At 36.4% G+C, this 18918-nt stretch overlaps 1 protein-coding gene across 2 annotated transcripts in view; it reads right to left on the bottom strand.

Annotated features, from left to right (window-relative positions):
* FCHO2 (FCH and mu domain containing endocytic adaptor 2) overlaps positions 1-18918 on the bottom strand; it is a 113452-nt gene that overhangs the window by 7536 nt on the left and 86998 nt on the right. For both annotated transcript variants that reach the window (XM_057541651.1, XM_057541652.1), the window contains exons 20-23: positions 15831-15942; positions 12176-12331; positions 11533-11665; positions 49-248 (exon numbers count right to left, since the gene is read on the bottom strand). In XM_057541651.1, coding sequence (XP_057397634.1) covers positions 49-248; positions 11533-11665; positions 12176-12331; positions 15831-15942 — 601 coding nt within the window. The remainder of the gene's footprint in view (positions 1-48; positions 249-11532; positions 11666-12175; positions 12332-15830; positions 15943-18918) is intronic.

Raw genomic sequence — 18918 nt, 5'->3', positions numbered from 1 at the left:
GGGTTGCAACAGCAACTTAGTAGGAATTCAGAAGTCGACTTAATTTACCATATTGCAGGGGGAAGGGACTGCATGTTTGCGACGCCGCCATCCACTGGTACCACCACCTGCACGTTGGAAAGCACACTTGGTGCCACCACAGCCTCTGGGTTGTACTTATAATCCACTCTAAGATCTGTGGTGCCGGCACTACATTTCCAGTATGTTGCAAGATTTAGAGGAGTGGACTGAATACCATTTGATGATACCTTTAAAGAGAGAAAAAAACAAACAATTGCCTCTGACCTAAAAAAGTAAACAAGTCATGTTAATGACGTACACTTGAACACAAGAGCTCACACACTCAAAAATCACGAGGGCGTTGTCTGTTGCTAGGCGGAGTGAAGCAGGCTCATCTCAAAGGCCTAAGTGTGGACCTGGGACTTTTTACATCAAAATTTCTGTGGTGCTTGTTTAAAATGCACAGTCCACTGGCTCCAAATGCAGAAAACCTGGAGGCACTGGTGGTACAGAGGTTAGCGTAGCTGCCTTCCAAATGAAGATCTGACTCAACTGCTTAGGTACGGGGCACAGAAATGAGCGCGTTACGTGATTCTTATTTATGCATGTAATGTTTGAGAACCTCTCAACATTCAACATAGAGTTCTAAGATTCTTTATAAGAACTGAGATTTAAAACAGCTAGAAAAACTGGATCACCACGCAGTTTTGCAAGCCTGGAGTGAAAATACTTCCAACTTGAAATGTTTAATTTTAATCACATGAACCACAGTAAATGGTGCAATTCCTTCCAATTCTTCAGTTCCTTGCTCAAATGACTTACTCCTTTTCAACGAGATCTACTCTGATCATCCTGTTTAAATTTACATTGGAAACTGTATTTTCACTCTTCCTTACCTTACCCTACAGACCTTCCTTTCTCCATAGCACAACATATATTATTTACTTACTATGTTTACTATTTCTCTATGCTACTCACAGCAATTAGCAAGCACTGAATAATAAATATTTGCTGAATGAATGATAAATACTTGGAATAAACTTTAAGCCAACGTTAAGTGGCAGCACTTTTTTATTCTTTAAAGTATTTATTTACTAGAAACATAAGCCATTTTAATACAATTCCCCTATTAAAAATTCAAATAAGACATAAATATATGAAACAGGAAATTTATCTCTTGGCATTCTTATTCCCCACTGTTTTGTTTTTTAAATTTTTAAATTTTATGTTTTTATACAGCAGGTTATTAGTCATCAATTTTACACACATCAGTGTAAACATGTCAATCCCAGTCTCCCAATTCATCACACCACCACCCCCACCACCGCTTTCCCGCCTTGGTGTCCATACGTTTGTTCTCTACATCTGTGTCTCAATTTCTGCCTGCAAACTGGTTCATCTGTACCATTTTTCTAGCTTCCACATATATGCATTAATATACGATATTTATATTTTTTCCCTCTCTGACTTACTTCACTCTGTATGAGTCTCTAGATCCATCCATGTCTCTACAGATGACCCAATTTCGTTCCTTTTTATGGCTGAGTAATATTCCATTGTATATATGTACCACAACTTCTTTATCCACTCGTTGTCGATGGGCATTTAGGTTGCTTCCATGACCTGGCTATTGTAAACAGTGCTGCAATGAACACTGGGGTGCATGTGCCTTTTTGAATTATGGTTTTCTCTGGGTATATGCCCAGTAGTGGGATTGCTGGGTCATATGGTAATTCTATTTTTAGTTTTTTAAGGAACCTTAAAAGGAACCTCCTTTAGTTTTTTAAGGAACCTCCAGAGTGGCTCTATCAGTTTACATTCCCACCAACAGTGCAAGAGGGTTCCCTTTTCTCCACACCCTCTCCAGCATTGGTTGTTTGTAGATTTTCTGATGATGGCCATTCTAACTGGTGTGAGGTGATACCTCATTGTAGTTTTGATTTGCATTTCTCTAATAATTAGTGATGTTGAGTAGCTTTTCATGTGCTTCTTGGCCATCTGTATGTCTTCTTTGGAGAAATGTCTATTTAGGTCTTCTGCCCATTTTCGGATTGTGTTGTTTGTCTTTTTAATATTGAGCTGCATGAGCTGTTTATATATTTTGGAGATTAATCCTTTGTCCGTTGATTCGTTTGCACATATTCTCTCCCATTTTGAGGGTTGTCTTTTCGTCTTGTTTATGGTTTCCTTTGCTGTGCAAAAGCTTTTAAGTTTCATTAGGTCCCATTTGTTTATTTTTGTTTTTATTTCCATTACTCTAGGAGGTGGATCAAAAAAGATCTTGCTGTGATTTATGTCAGAGAGTGTTCTTCCTATGTTTTCCTCTAAGAGTTTTATAGTGTCCGGTCTTACATTTAGGTCTCAAATCCATTCTGAGTTTATTTTTGTTTATGGTGTTGTCTTACTCCCCACTGTTAACATCATGGTACATGTACTTCCAAACTTTCTAGGGATGCAAACATAGATCTGTCTCATTCTTTTAAATGGCCACAGTAATTAATTTAATCAATCTCCTCCTCTGTGGATGTGTACTTAGGTGGTTTCCAAGCAATGCTGCAGTGAATATCCTTTCTACCTTCCCCCCACCACCCCCACCCTTCAATTTGTGTGATTTCCAAAGAACAGATTTCTGGAACTGGAATTGTTGAGTTAAAGGTTACATATACTCAATGACCTAACAGTTACCTTCTAAGAGGTTCTATTAATTTGTACTCCTATCAACAAGTGGTCACACCTCTCCTAATAGAGCAGTCTTTTTCATTTTTGTCAATCTAATGAGGACTAAAACTGGTATCTCATTGTTGTCTTAATATTCATTGTTCTGATTACTACTGACATGGAGCATCTTTCCGTAAGTTAGCTGAGTTATTCATCTTTTATTTCTAATTTATAAGGGCTCTTTGGAGTAAACCTTTTGGTCTATCTTACAATATTACACATGCTTTTCCCTCAGATTAAATACTGATTCTGTTTAAGGGTTTGTGTGTTTTAACCAAACATCTTATAAACACACATATTTCTTTCTTTTTGTCTCAAGTATCTCATTCTCTTATTGCATGACTTCTGGGTTTTGTATTGTATTCAGAAAGGTCTTCCACACTTCAAGATTAAAATATGTAATAAACATTTATAACACATACACAACACACATGCATACATATCCAGATATACATATATTCATCCATGCTTTATTTTCATATCTTTATGGCTTCATTTATTATTATTAAACCTTTGATACATGCAGATTTTATTTTGGTTAAAGGTATGAGCTAGGGATTCAGCTGAATTTTTTTCCCCAAATCTCCAGCCTGCTGCCCCAGTATCATTTACTGAAAAATTAATCATTTCCACATTGTCTTGAAATGCTACTTTGTCATAGAAAGAATTTTCCGTTTATTCTTAGATCTATTTCTGGATATTCTAATCTGTTTCATTCATCTGGCCATCTATTGTTGTGCCAGTTCCAAACTATTTTAAATACTGTTGGCTTACAAAGTTTTCCCATTGAAACTAAAACATTACTCCACATTACTGTTTAAAACTTTTCTTAACTTAATTTTCCGGGCTTTATTCCTCTGAGAACTTGAAAATACCGTCAAGTCTCCAGACACAAATATATAAACACCTCCACTGAGTTTCTGATCAGGATCACATTAAATTTATAAGCTAATTTAGGAACAGCTAAGCTTTCTACAATATGAGTCTTCCTTTAAATAAAGTATACCATTCTAACTATATTCAAGGCAGCAGAGATGGTGTTTCTTAATTAGTTTAAAAATTTTTTTTTGTGTTCACTGTAGCTACAGGAAAGGATGCTGTAACAGATCTTTAAAAAAAAGTTTTTTTAATTGAAGTATAATTGACATGTAACATTATATTAGTTTCAGGTGTACAGTGTAGTAATTTGATATTTATATACATTGTGAAATGATCACCACAGCAAGTCTAGTTACCCTCTGTCACTGTACAAAGTATTTTTTTTCCTGTCGTGAGAACTTTTAAAATATACTCTTAGCAACTTTGAAATATGCAATACAGTATTAACTTTGGACACCATGCTGTACATTACATCCCCATCACTTATTTTATAACCAGAAGTCTGTAACTTTTGACCCCCTTCAGCCATTTCACCCACCCCTAACCCCCTGCGCCTCTAGCAACCACCAATCTGTTCTCTGTACCTATGAACTTGGTCTGGTTTGTTTGTTTTTCAGATTCCACACATAAGTGAGATCAAACCATCTCTGTCTTCCCTTTCTGACTCATTTCACTTAGCATAATGCCCTCAAGGTCCATCCATGTGGTTGCAAACGGCAAGGTTTCATTCTTTTTTAATGGCTGAATAGTATTCCATTGTGTATATACAGCAAATCTTCTTTATCCATTCATTTATTGATGAACACTTGGGTTTTTCCATATCTTGGCTACTGTAAATAACACTGCAATGAACATTGGGGTCCAAAAATCTTTTCAAATTAGTATTTTCATTTTCCTCAGATGAATACCCAGAAGTGGAATTGCTGGATCATATGGTAGTTCTATTTTTAATTTTTTGAGGAACCTCCAAACTGTCTTCCATAGTGGCTACATCAATTTACATTCCCACCAACAGTGCACAAAGGCTCCCTTTTCTCTACATCCTTGTCTTTTTGATGACAGCCATTTTCACAGGTGTGAGATGACAGCTTATTGTGGTTTTGATTTGCACTTCCTGATCATCAGTGATGCTGAGCAACTTTTCATGTATCTTTTGGCCATCTGTATGTCTTCTTTGGAAAAATGTCTATTCAGATCCTCTGTCCACTTTTAAAATCAGATTGTTTGTTTTGCTATTGAGTTGTATGTTCTTTATACATTTTGGATATTAACCCCTTATCAGATATATTGTTTGCAAATAATCTTCTCCCATTCAGTACATTGCCTTTCCATTTTGTTGATGATGTTCTTCGCTGTGCAGCTTTTTAGTTTAATGTAGTCCTGCTTGTTTAATTTTGCTTTTGTTGCCTTTGCTTCTGAAGTCAAATCCAGAAAATGATCACCAAGGCTGATGTTAAGAAGCTTACCACCTATGTTTTCTTCTATGAGTTTCAGGGTTTCAGGTCTTGCATTCAAGTCTTTAATCCACTTTGAGTCAATTTTTGTGTATGGTATAAAACAGTAGTCTAGTTTCATTCTTTTGCATGTGGCTAATTTAGTTTTCCCAATACTATTTTTTTTAACATCTTCCCAATACTATTTATTGAAGAGACTGTCCTTTCCCCAATGTTTATTTATTCTTGGCTCCTTTTGTCATAAATTAATTGAGCATGTATGTGTGGGTTCATTTCTGAACTCTCTATTCTGTTCCATTGAGCTATGTGTCTATTTTTTTGCCAATACCATGTTTTGATTACTATACCTATGTCATATGGTTTGAAATCAGGGAGCGTGATGCCTCTAGCTTTTTGTTCTTTCTCAAGATTGCTTTGGCTATTTCGGGTCCTTCATGATTCCATACAAATTTTAGGATAGTTTATTCTATTTCTGTGAAAAATTGCCAGTGGAATTTTAACAGTTATTGCATTAAACCTGTGATTGCTTTGGGTAGTATGGCTATCTTAACAATTTTAATTCTATCGATGAGCATGGAGTATCTTTTCATTTAGTTTTGTCTTTAATTTCCTTCATCACTGTCTTATAGTTTTCAGTGTACAGGTCTTTCACCTCTGTGGTTGAATTTATTCCTAAGTATTTTATTCTTTTTGATGCAATTGTAAATGGGATTATTTTCTTAATTTCCTCTGCTAGTTCATTATTAGTGTATAGAAACACAACAGATTTTTATATATTTTGAGTTTTGCAAAATTACTGAATTCATTTATTATTCAGTTTATTCATTTATTATTCAGTATTCTAAGTTTTTTTTCTTATGGAGTCTAAAGGTTTTCTACATATAATATATCAGCTGCAAAGAGTGACAATTTTACTTCTTCCTTTCTAATTTGGATGCCTTTTCTTTTTCTTGCCTAATTTATCTGGCTAGAACTTTAATACTATGTTGAATAAAAGTGGTGAGAGTAGGCATTCTTGTCTTGTTCCTGATCTTAGAAGAAAAGCTTTCAGATTTTCACCACTGAGCATATTAGCTATAGGCTTGTCACATATGGCATTTATTATGTTGAGGTATGTTCCCTCTATACCCACTGTGTTGGGAGTTTTTATCATAAATGGATGTTACATTTTGTCAAATGCTTTTTCTGTAATCCACTGAGATGATCATGATTTTCATGTTCATTTGTTAATGCGGTGTATCACATTGCTTGATTTCTGGATGTCAAACCATCTTTGCATCCCTGGAATAAATCCCACTTGATCATGGTGTATGACCCTTTTAATGTATTGTTGCAGTTGGTTCGCTAATATTTTGTTGAGGATTTCTGCATCTATGTTCATCAGGGATATCAGCCCATAATTTTTTCTTGTAGTGTCCTTGTCTGGTTTTGGTATCAGGGTAATGCTGGCCTCATAAAATGAGTTTGGAAGTGTTCCCTCCTTTTCTATTTTTTGGGAAGAGTTTGAGAAGAATTGCTGTAATTCTTTTAATGTCTGGTAGACTTTGGTAGTGAAACCGTTTGATCCCGGACTTTTGTTTGTTGGAAGGTTTCTGATTATGGATTCATATCTCCTTACTAGTAATCTATTCATACTTTCTACTTCTTCATGATTCAGTGTTGGAAAGCTGGCTGTATGTCCCTAGAAATGTATACATTTCTTGTAGGTTGCTGGCAATGCGTTGGCATATAATTGTTCATGGTAGTATCTTATGAGTCTTTGTATTTCAGTGGTATTAGTTGTAACAGCTCCTCCTTCATTTCTGATTTGAGCCCTCCTTTTTTCTTCTTTTTTTTTTTTTTCACTGTATTTTATTTTTACAAGAGATAAATAGACTGACACCAAGCATTGTACATGGATGACCACAACAAAAGAGCCCTCCTTTTTTCTTGGTGAGTCTAGATAAAGGTCTGTCAATTTTGTTTATCTTTTCAAAGAACCAGCTCTTAGTTTCATTGATCTTTTTAGTCTCTAATTATTTCTGCTCTGATCTTTGTTATTACCTTCCTTCAACTAACTTTGGGCTCCGTTTGCTCTTCTTTTTCTAGTTACTTGAGGTGTAAAGTTAAGTTGTTTGAGATTATTCTTGTTTCTTGAGGTAGGCATGTATCACTATGAACTTCCCTCTTAGAAACTCTTCTGCTGCATCCCATGAATTTTTGGTATGTTGTATTTCCATTTTCATTTGTTTCAAAGTATTTTTTGATTTCTCCTTTGATTTCTTCATTGACCCATTGGTTACTCAGTAGCATATTGTTTAATCTATCCATATTTGTGATTTTTCCAGTCTTCTTCTTGTAACTGATTTCTAGTTTCATACCACTGTGGTCCTAAAAGAGATGCTTGGTTTGACTCCAATGTTAAATTTATTATGACTTGTTTTTTCACCTAATATATGGTCCTGGAGAATGTTCCATATGCAGTTGAGAAGAATGTGCACTCTGCTGCTTTTGGATGGAATGTTTTCTGTATATCTGTTAAGTCCATCTGGTCTAACATGTCATATAAGGCTGATGTTTCCTTATTGATTTCTGTCGGGATAACTTATCTATTAATAAAAGTGGGTATTAAAGTCCCCTACTATTACTGTATTGCTGTCTATTTCTCCCTGTAGGTCTGTTAATATTTGCTCTATATATGTAGGTGCTCCTATGTTGTGTGCATAATTATTAACAAATGTTAAACATCTTCTTGTTGGATTGACACCTTTATCAATTTGTAATGCCCTTCTTTGTCTCTTATTACAGTCTCTGTTTTAGTCTATGTTTTTCTGATATAAGTATAGCTACCCAAGCTTTCTTTTGGTTTCTGTTTGCATGGAACATCTTTTTCCATCCCTTCAACTTTCATTCTGTGTGTGTCCTTACATCTGAAGGAAGCATCTTATAGGCAGCATATAAATAGGTCTTATTTTTTTAATCCATTCAGCCACTCTATGTCTTTTGATTGGAGAATTTTGTCCATTTACAATTAAAATAATTATTGACAGGTATGTATTCACAGCATATTGTTAATTATTTTCTGGCTGTTCTGTTCTCTTACTCTCTTTCTTTGTGGTTTGATGACTTTCTTTAGTGGAATGGTTAATTTCTTTCTCATTATCTTTTGTGTATCTTCTATAGGTTCTTCCTTGGTTGTTACCATGAGGCTTACATATAACAACCTACATAACAGTCCATTTTAAGTTGCAAACAACTTAAGTTTGAATGCATTCTAAAGGTCTACAGTTTTACCCCCCCTCTATTTTCTGTTTTTGATGTCACATTTTACATCTTTTTATCTTGTGTATCCCTTCACTAATTATTGGAGTTATTTTTACTATTTTTGTCTTTTATCCTTTTACTATTTTCACTCTATGTGATTAATCCACTACCTCTACTATATATTTACCTTTACCAGTGAGATTTATACTTTCATACTTTTGTTACTAATTAGCGCCCTTTTCAGCAAAGAAGTCCCTTTAACATTTCTTGTAAGGCTGGTTTATTGGTGATGAACTCCTTTAGGTTTTGCTTGCCTGGGAAACTCCTTATCTTTCCTCCAATTCTGAGCAATAACTCTGCCAGGTAGAGTATCCTTGGTTAGAAGTTTACTTTGAATATATCCCTTCTGGCTTGCAAAGTTTCTGCTGAAAAGTCTGCTGATGGTCTTATGAGAGCTCCCTTGGTTTTTCTCTTGCTGCTTTTAATATTCTTTTTTCAAACTTTTGACATTTTAATTATGTGTCTTGGTGTGGGTCTCTCTGGGCTTCCTGGATCTGAATGTCTGTTTCCTTTGCCAGGTTAGGGAAGTTCTCAGCCATTATTTCTTCAAGTAAGTTTTCAGTCCCTTTATCTCTATTCTCCTTCTGGGACCGTTATAATGTATATGTTAGTTTGCTTGATGTTGTCCCATAAGTCCTGTAAGCTATCTCCACTTTTTAAAATTCTTTTTTCTTTTTGCTGTTCTGATTAGGTGAGTTCCAATGCCCTGTCTTTGAGTTCACTGATCCTTTCTTTGCTTCATCTAGTCTGCTGTTGAACCCCTCCAGTATATATTTCAGATCAGTTATTGTATTCTTCAGCCCAGTGACTTCTATTTGTTACTTTCTTATGTTTTCTATATCTTTGTTGAAGTTCTCACTGTGTTTATCCATTCTTCTCCCAAGTGAGGTGAGCATTTTATGACCATTACTTACAACTCTTTATAAGGTAAATTACTTATCTCTGTTTCGTTAAGGTGTTTTTCTAAGGTTTTATCTTGTTCTTTCTTTTAGAATATATTCCTGTTTCCTCATTTTACTTGATTTTCTGTGCTTCTTTGTATTAGATGAAATAGTCACCCCTTCCAGTCTTGAAAGAGTAACCTTGTGTAGGAGATGAACCTTATTGTTCAACCTCACCTTAGCTCTTGGTTGCCTCTCATACCTCTGTGATTGTCCAAGCAGCCTATTTTATATTTAATAGCTCCTAATTGTCAAGGGTGTGCCAAGACCTGTCAGTGTTTCAAAGCAGGAAATCTGCCAACACATAGATTCAGACTGACTAGGAAGCTAGATGCGCAGGCAGCAGCTTTTAAAGTATGCAAATACATATAGTCCTGTGGGATTGAATACAAATGTAAGCCCTGCTGGCCACCAGATCAGGTGATCTGGAGGTGTCCCCTGGGTGAGTCATAAAAATCAGGGCTCTAGACAAGTGTATAAGTTCCTTTCTGGGAGATACTGGTGAGCTGTAGCAAGGCAGAGGGAAAGTGAATTGACTGCATTCCTCCAGCCTATGTTCCCTAAGAGCGTATCTGTAGACCCCTAGATGTGTGTCAGACCTGAAGCCTGCCCCTTAGGCTGCTGCTCCAGGCCAAGCAAATGGTTCTCTTTCACAGAAACACTACGGCTGTTTTTCAGTCTGCTTTCTGTGCATCGCCCTAGGGGCAGTAGCCTGCCAAACCTGTCTCACTGATTGTTATTGTCCTGTGCGACCCAGAAATGCAAGCTCCCCTGGCCTCCAGAGCCAGGAGATCAAGGGTGTCCCCTGGGCTGCAGCTGCAAAAACTGGGGCACCAGACATCTATAAAAACTCCCCTCTTGAAGATACTGGTGTCACAGAAGAGAGTGCAAAGATGACACCCACTGAGGAAGGAGGAAAGAGGTCTTGAATAAAAAGCCAGCTTTAGCGCGAGAGAGGGAGAGCCCACTGGCTGGAGTGTAAAGATGGCACCCACCAAGAGAAAAAGTCTATAGTAAAAAAATAAAAAATAAAGTGGTGCCTGTTGGCTTTAGCAAAGTAGACGGAGGAAGTAAAAGAGGTGCCCTCCAGCACCTCATTCCCTGGAGAGTATCTCAACACGCCCTGGCCCCTCAAGCCGATGCTTTAAGATCAGCAAATGAATCTCTTTCACATATAGTCTGTGCGCTTCTCAAATGGCCGCTTGCATGCTGGGACCTAGGGTGCTTGAGTCTGCATGCAAGCTCTTTAAAGCCGTTTCTCAGACCCCTACAGCCCTTTGGTTCCTGTGAATACGAGCTCCACTGGTTTTCAAAGCCAGATGTTTCAGGGACTCGTCTATCAAGTGCAGGTCTCAAAAGCTGGGCTGTCTATGTGGGTTACAAACTCTTTGTTCCTCAGGGAGAAGCTCCAGATTTGTGAGTTCCATCCAGATGGTGGGTTGCCATGATGGGGTTGAGGCTTACAGTGAGACTGTGTCTCAGCCTCTCCTACTTGCCTCAGTGTGGCCCTTTTCTCATTTGCTGATATGAAGGAGCTGTTTAGCTATCTTTCAGAGGGAACTGTTCCACATGTAGCTGTATATACACCATGTTGGTGTATCCATGGGAGAAGGTGAGTTCAGGATCTTCCTATACCATCTTGGACTACCTCTCCAGCTCTAATTAGTTTTTTTATTGTGAATATCTTTCTCCATTAGTTTTCCTAACTAGTTGTTTTGAAAGCCATTAATTTTTGTATTAGTTTTTTAAATGACCACTTTGCTAAATTCTCCTGCATCAGTTTTTCAGTTGATTCTCTTGAGTTTTCCAGAAATATATCACCTGTAATTAATACTATTTTTATATCTTCCTTTCCAATATTTATCACCACTTATTTTATTCTAACTATACTAACACATCCAGAAAAATCTTATACACTAACAGGAATAATGGGTGTCTTTGCCATTCCTGACTTTCAATGCTTTAGGTATTTCATTATTAAGACTGATATGCTGGTCTTTTCAGGTAAAGGACATTCATATATTTATATTTACTCAGTATTTTAATTGGTAATAGATGGTGAATTTGATCAAATTGGCCAAAATCTCCATAGGCTTATTAACAGACTTTTTGATTTTGAAACATCCTTGCATTGCTCGAATGAACTTCATTTGGCCATGACATATTATTCATTTAATGATATGCAAGATTCTGTTTGTTAATATTTTAATTAAGGATTTTTATAATATGACACTCACCTGATACTTTAATACATCTACATTATAATAAGAAGCAGCTGGATTTTGCTCTGATAGCTTCTTGAGGTAGATAGTAAGAGCTTGCATGTTCATCCAAAAATCTTTTGTGTTAGAATCACATTGTGATGGATCACTGTATGTATAAGAAATATTTTCATTATTATTTCATATTTATTTATTCATCTTTATCGTCTGCCTCTCTGTAGTAATTTGGTGACCTGGCAAAGACTAGTAGAAATGAACCAAAAGATGGGATGAGGGAAAACTAAACTTAGGGGATAAAGAATGGAACATGAGATGAGAAGATGTACAGTAGAGAAGGATTTAACAATGACTACTACCACCACCAGCACAAACAAAACAAAGACAGCAGAATCCTATTTAATCATAATAAATAATTTTGATATTGTCTTCAAATTGAATTCCTGTTGCTTTGAAGAAGAAAGAAAATATTTCTCAATAAGAAATTTCACCTTCAAAACAAAAGTACACAAACCTGGGGATTTCCCTGGTGGTCCAGTGGTTAAGACTCTGAACTTCCACCACAGGGGGCACAGGTTCGATCCCTAATCAGGGAACTACGATTCCACATTGCCACACAGTGTGGCCAAAAAATTTTTAAAAAACTGAAAAGTACACAAACCTGAACACAAGTTGTGCATTTGGAAGAATTTGTTCTAGTCTGTTGATATTTTTCACCCTGAAGCAGAGCACAGCTGGGGATGGATTACTAGTGAAGACTTTAATAACTCCGCTTGGAAATGATATTGTCATGTCACCAGTGATCTTCACAATACACCTGAAAGTAGGCATTTTGAAAAATTTAAATAAGGCATTTTAACCTCCATTTAAAGCATATTTAGTTTTAAAAGGGCTTTATTTATATATATAACCTTTTATCATAATTACCATGAATTATTTTTTCAATTATAAAAAGTGATTCTATGTGAAATGATATATTCATCTAACACCAGTTTTTCCTAGAATTAAATTCCAAACACAAATGGAAGCACACTGATAATACTCCTTTCATTTGTTTGCCAAAACCATCCCTGGCTGTCTCATAAGGACATTGTTTCCCTGGTAACACTATCCCCAGCTGTAGCTATTTTTCCTCCAAACCCCACAAAGCACTGGGCCTGACGGTGGCAGTGGTAAGATGTCCTCCTTGCTTCTCACTGCCTCTTACAACTCTATATTCCTTCTTCCTTCTGAAAAACGACCAGCTTCATTTGAAACTCACACCATCAGATTATACTACTCGCTATCCCAACCCTCCAAGTCATCTTCAACATTCCCTTTCATTTTCTGAAAATTATAGCTCCTGGCCCACTGTCAGTCTGTCTCTGCACAACTACTCCTATCATAAATTTTTAGTGATTTCAATATCCACACAGATAATCCTTTCAACACCTTGGTCACCTAGTTCTTCAGCCCCTTACCTTCAATGATCCTGCCTTCCAGCCTACCTCGGCCATACTTCAGCCCCTCCATCATCTCAGTCTGATTCCCCACTCATCGGATAGTCTCTTCCTACTTCTCCAACTCATTCTGTCTAATACTGCATCTCCAATCTCATCAAAAACCTCCATAATCCATTGTTCCTACCACCTTTTTCATTAATCTTCACTCTTCCTTCATATCCTCCTTTCCCCTTATCTTGGGACTTCATGGTCCATCAATATACATACTCCTTTGCATAAACCCTCCCCTTGGTTCTCTCTCATTTGACTATGCTTGTTTGGCAAAACACAGTCTTAGCTAAATCCAGCTCCTCACCTACATCTATATGGCCGAACATGACTAGAGAAAAACGTATAATGATACAGACAAAACTCTCAGTTGGGTCCCCTTAGTATAACCTGGAAATTCTACTACATTCCCTAGCTCTTTTCATACCTTCTCCTTTCTCCTCTAACTCTAACCTGCAAAATTCCCTCCCCACCTGCAGTCAACGACTTTCCTTTAAATTTTACGCATGAAATAAAATCAGAAAAGAACTTCCTCATACTCTCACTACTAAAATCCTAATCTCCCTGACTCTAAAGGCATGCATACCTTCTGCGTTCCCTCCTGTTTCAACACATAATCAGCCTATGCACCTAAGGTTAACTGTACTGAAGCACATCTCCTCTTACATACTGAAGGACTTCACTCATGCAATTGCCCCCTTTTTTGCAGATTCATTTTTTCCATAAATATTGGATTTTTCCCATTAGCATATTGAAATGTATATCATCTTTAAAAAACCCAAAAACTAAAATTAATAAAGGCCTCCTCTGATTCTCCCATCTCTCTCCTGCTACCACCCTGTTTCTCTGCTTCTACTTAGAGCAAAATATCCTAAAAGAATTGCCTAACATTTGCTCTCTCCAAATACAGTTGTCTGTATTTGCATCAGCTCCTGCTCCTGAGCTCCCTCGAAGCAGTCTACTAGAGCTGCTCTTGTGAAGGTCATTAATGACCTTCATGTTGTTAATGATCAATTTTTCTTGACCTGACGATAGCATCAGATACAGCTTCACACCTTCTTTCATGAAAGGGTTTATTCACTTAGTTTCTGGGACTCTGCTCTACTGGTTCTCTTCTCACCTCTCTTGTTGCTTGCTGTCCCAAACTCCATTGCTAGATGATTCTCATCCTCCTGTTTTTAAACACTGATGGGGGCCAGGACTTAAGTTCTCATCAGATCTCTTCTCTACACACTAATGCCCTAGGCTTTAAGTATCATGTACAAATTAATGACTACCAAATATTTTAGCCTGGACCTATCTCTGAACTCCAGAATCATGTATTCAACTATCATCAACTCAACATCCCCACTAAATTGTCTTAATAAGTACTTCAAATTTAATAATCTACTCCCTCAACAAATCTTGACAACTCTGTTTTCAAAATACATTCAGAATCTCATTACTACTCACAATCTCTTCTGCTAATACCCTTATACAAGTCACCATCATCTCTCACCTGGACTTCAGTGGTTAACCCTTTCTCTCTGCATCTACTCTGGCTCCTTCTAGTTTATTCTCCATATAGCAGGCAGAGTGCTACTTCAAAAACATAAGTAACCTCATCACTCCTCTACTCAAAAGCCTCTACTTGCTTCCCACCTCACCCATAATAAATTCCAAACTCCTTATCATGGTCTACAATGCCCAGCCTGATCTGTTCCCTCTGTGGACTTATCTTTGACTACTTTCTTCCTTGTTTACTCCTACTCAGTGACATGGTTCTCTTTGCTGTTTCTTGACTATGCCAAGCATACTTCTACCTCAGTCCCTTACACTTACTGGAATGCTCTTCACTCACCTATCTGCATGGCTTGCTCCTCCCTCAATGTCTTTCAAAAACAACCTCAAAAAGGTTTTCACTGATCATTCTATCTAAAATAGTAGCCCTCTGTTTTAACTATCTATCCCCTTACCCTGGTTTATTTTTCTTCATAGCATATATCAATACCTCTCCTTTTCCTAAGTAACATTATTAACTCATCAAATATTTGAGTGCTTACTATGTGTAAGACTCTGTTGTATGTGCTGAAGGTACTTTAGTGAACAAAAGTTCTTCTCTACAGAGCTTGCATTATCTCAAGTGAAAACTAAGAAACTTTCACAACAATGCAAGCTAATAACAGTCTTACACATATTAAGGACTCAAATATTTAATGAATGAATAATGTCATACATGAAAAATAAGGGTGGGGTGGTGGTGGTGGGATGAATTGGGAGATTGGGATTGACATGTATACACTAATATGTATAAGATAGATAACTAATAAGAACCTGCTGTATGAAAAAATAAAATAAAATTCAAAAAAAAAGAAAGAAAAATAAGGGTGGTCATTCACCCAAAGATCATTTTTCTTAATAGAAGGAGGTTAAACCAATCCTTCAAGAGTCTCCTGTAATAGACATGCACTCTAGGTCTCTCTTGCAAACATCACACTTTCACCAAAGATATACATTAGGCCAAGATTCAGAGTTCTATCCCCATCTACGTCAGCTGCCACAACCCTGTTCTACGGACATGTCAAACAACAGATGTGTCATAGTGGTCATAAAGCCTGGGCAAAAACGTACATAAACTTAGAAAAAAGCCATCACTACTGATTATAGTGACTTCTTAAATTTGAAAGACAATCTCTAAATGACTATAATTGATAGCAAAAAGCAGGTAAACAAGTAACAGAAAACTCTAACTAATAGAGAATCAAAATATAACTCTTAAAATTTACCACCAAGCCCCCTGCCCCTGAAACACACACACACGTATACACGTATCTTTTAAAAACTAACTTGGTGGGATCTGCCCCTTTAAAGTAGGCATTAACAGATTCTGTAAGGGCGACTGCCACAGGTAAGGTGTCCTGATTTCCAAGGCTGACAGGACTGGGACCTCGTGACACACCTAGAATAAACACAATTCATTTGTTAAATCCTGTAGAAAGATATTTATTAAATACCAAGACAGAGTAGAGTCAAAATATTAGCTTGTCACAAGTGACTCTATTACTGGTTTCAAAGATGCCCCAAGTATAAATCTGGTTAAAAAATGGAGCATAAAACAAGTTGGACAAATAAAAAAAAAAATCAGGAAAATATGTCACAGTGACTTCAATTTTAAATAGAATGACAAAGAAGGGTTGGGTTAAGGAATGTCAGAAGGAAAAAGCCCTTCACCTGAAGAGCTAAAATTACTAAAATATGGCTTCAAAACCATTCAGATACTAAATTCTTTCAGGTTCTACCAATTCACATATGTAAGGTCATTAAACTGGATTTTTCTATTTAAGGTATTTCTATACATTAGCTATTTCTAAATGAGCAGTGTAAAGTAATCATGCACTGCTCATTATTACTGTAATTCTCCTTTACCTCTTCTTTGTCTTATGCTTGTATTATATTCCCATATTACCTTTCCTCGATAAATATGACTAATAACATCATTTTGAGGTAACATTCCTGACATAAAGTTAACTCAGTAAGATACCTTTAGAGTCAAATCATAGAAAGAGCAGTGTTTTAAAAGCGTAATAAAATGTAAACAAATTTAATGTATATGTTCAGGTGTTTTTTAAAACCTAAAAGGATCTGGTTTATTTCATAACAGACAAATCCCTTAAAAGAGTGCACTGCCTTTTTTTTTTTTTTTTTACAAATGTACTCTCTCCATTTATGTATGCCTTACCATTATTGTTATCAATTGGAAAGTGGAGCATTTCATTTAATGTACAATATATGATGAAATTTTGTAAAAGTAAGTCAATAGGGTAGTTAATTATGATTATTCATTCTTATTTAAAGAAAAATGTTACCTAGGCTATTCATTTATCTCTGAAATTTGAATGTATGTTTTTTGTTACATAAATGTTACACAATGTTCACAGCCATCAGATATTTTTATTTCAGATGTGAGTTACTTTTGCGATACCTAGAGTATTATTAATTCTAACAAAAATCATTACTAGCTTTCTTTGCCTCACAACTAAACCTGGGCTCCTACAAATAGTGAGAAAGAGCTTTTGTTACCTTTAGAGGCCAGGAAGATTCTGTAGTGTTCAAGATTTTGAAGAATTCTGATTTAGAAGGTTCTTCATAGTTTAAAAAAAAAATGACTCAGTGATTAAAAATACATGGAAACAGGAACTGCTGTTTCTAGGCCACTGGGAAAAGTAAACTCTCCCAAACAAGACAACTTAAAATTTCATATGAAACTAAACTCAATAATAAAATGTATTCACAAAATCACAACAGCTACTATCTACTAACCACCAATATATGCCAGACACTTTGCCAAAGAGGCATGAAAGAAATGGTACCTTTTTGAACCACAAGTAGTTTTTTTCTGCAAAGCGGGAACATACTTTGTGGGTGATAGGCTGCAACGATGAAAGGACATGAAAATGTGTCTGGAGAAGTGTTTATAACCCAGATCAGGATATGGAAGACCTTTAATTTTATCCTATTGGCACTAAAAGCCACTGAAAATGTTTAAAAGAAACATGATTGTGTTTTTCATTTTGTAAGATCACTGAACACAGAGTGAATCCTGGATTGAAAAGAAAAATGACTTGGCAGGGATTCAAGTTTGGATCAGGTGAGAGATAATTAAATGAAAGCTAAGGGCTTGATCAAGAGGCAGTAGTTTCTAGGATATGTGATTACAACTATGCAAATACATGTTTGTGCAGTGGGAAAATTTCACTGTAAATCTAAATTAGTTCAATTTTTAAAAAAATATATTCTAGGGCTTCCTGGGTGGCGCAGTGGTTGAGAGTCTGCCTGCCGGTGCAGGGGACGCGGGTTCGAGCCCTGGTCTGGGAGGATCCCACATGCTGCGGAGCAACTGGGCCCGTGAGCCACAATTACTGAGCCTGAGTGTCTGGAGCCTGTGCTCCGCAACAAGAGAGGCCACGACAGTGAGAGGCCCGCGCACCGCGATGAAGAGTGGCCCCCGCTTGCCACAACTAGAGAAAGCCCTCACACAGAAATGAAGACCCAACGCAGCCATAAAAAAAAAAAAAAAAAAAAAAAATATATATATATATATATATATATATATATATATATATATATTCTATACTAGGGTCACTAGAAATTCAGGAAAGCATATTTTCAGAGAAAGATGAAGGCTATAATAATCTTTTATTAGAGAAAATTCTATGCTCTTAAATCTGAAGTTAATCTTTTCCCTTAGGTAACCTACACAAGTGGATATCTACACACAGTCATGGGTAACATTAATGTCTGCTACTACTTTGACATTAAAAATCAAAAGAAACCTACAAAGTTATTCTTTTCAAGTATCCAATTTGGGCATATAAAATGAGAATTCTTGAAATAGTTTCCCTGTAAATTGTTAAGCCTGTTACTGAAATATTGGCAAGAAGAAAAAAGTATTGGAGAGTTAGGAAAAAAACTCAAAATCCACTTAACATTTTGGCATATCCCCTTTTGTATATTCCATTTTTGTTTCCAAGATCATATTGTATATGCATCCTTCAAAAAAATGTTTGACACAGGAAATATGTGCTTAGGTCCCTAAAAAAGTCTAAATGTGTACTATATTATTCAGAATAACTCATTTTTTGGAAATAATAAATTCCTTGGATGTTCTTTATAAGGATAGTATGCATTCTAATTTTGGTTTAATTGTTGCATATTTACAATTGTGTATGTTTTGAAAATGCAGAGACATAAAGCTGAAATAAAGGGTACCTACCTTTGTAACAATCAGTGAATATTTTTGTGGAATTCCTTTCAGCTCAGGAGTAAAAAACTCACTCCCAACTATTTCCTACCTCTGTGCTTCTAACTTCAGCTCACTGTATGAATGGTTTTCATATGATAGCCTTTGCTTTGTGGTTTTTATATTACAGTTTCT

This window comes from Balaenoptera acutorostrata, chromosome 2, assembly GCF_949987535.1.
Source record: "Balaenoptera acutorostrata chromosome 2, mBalAcu1.1, whole genome shotgun sequence".
NCBI classification, from domain to species: Eukaryota; Metazoa; Chordata; class Mammalia; order Artiodactyla; family Balaenopteridae; genus Balaenoptera; species Balaenoptera acutorostrata.
This window is presented reverse-complemented; position numbering and strand designations above follow the sequence as displayed.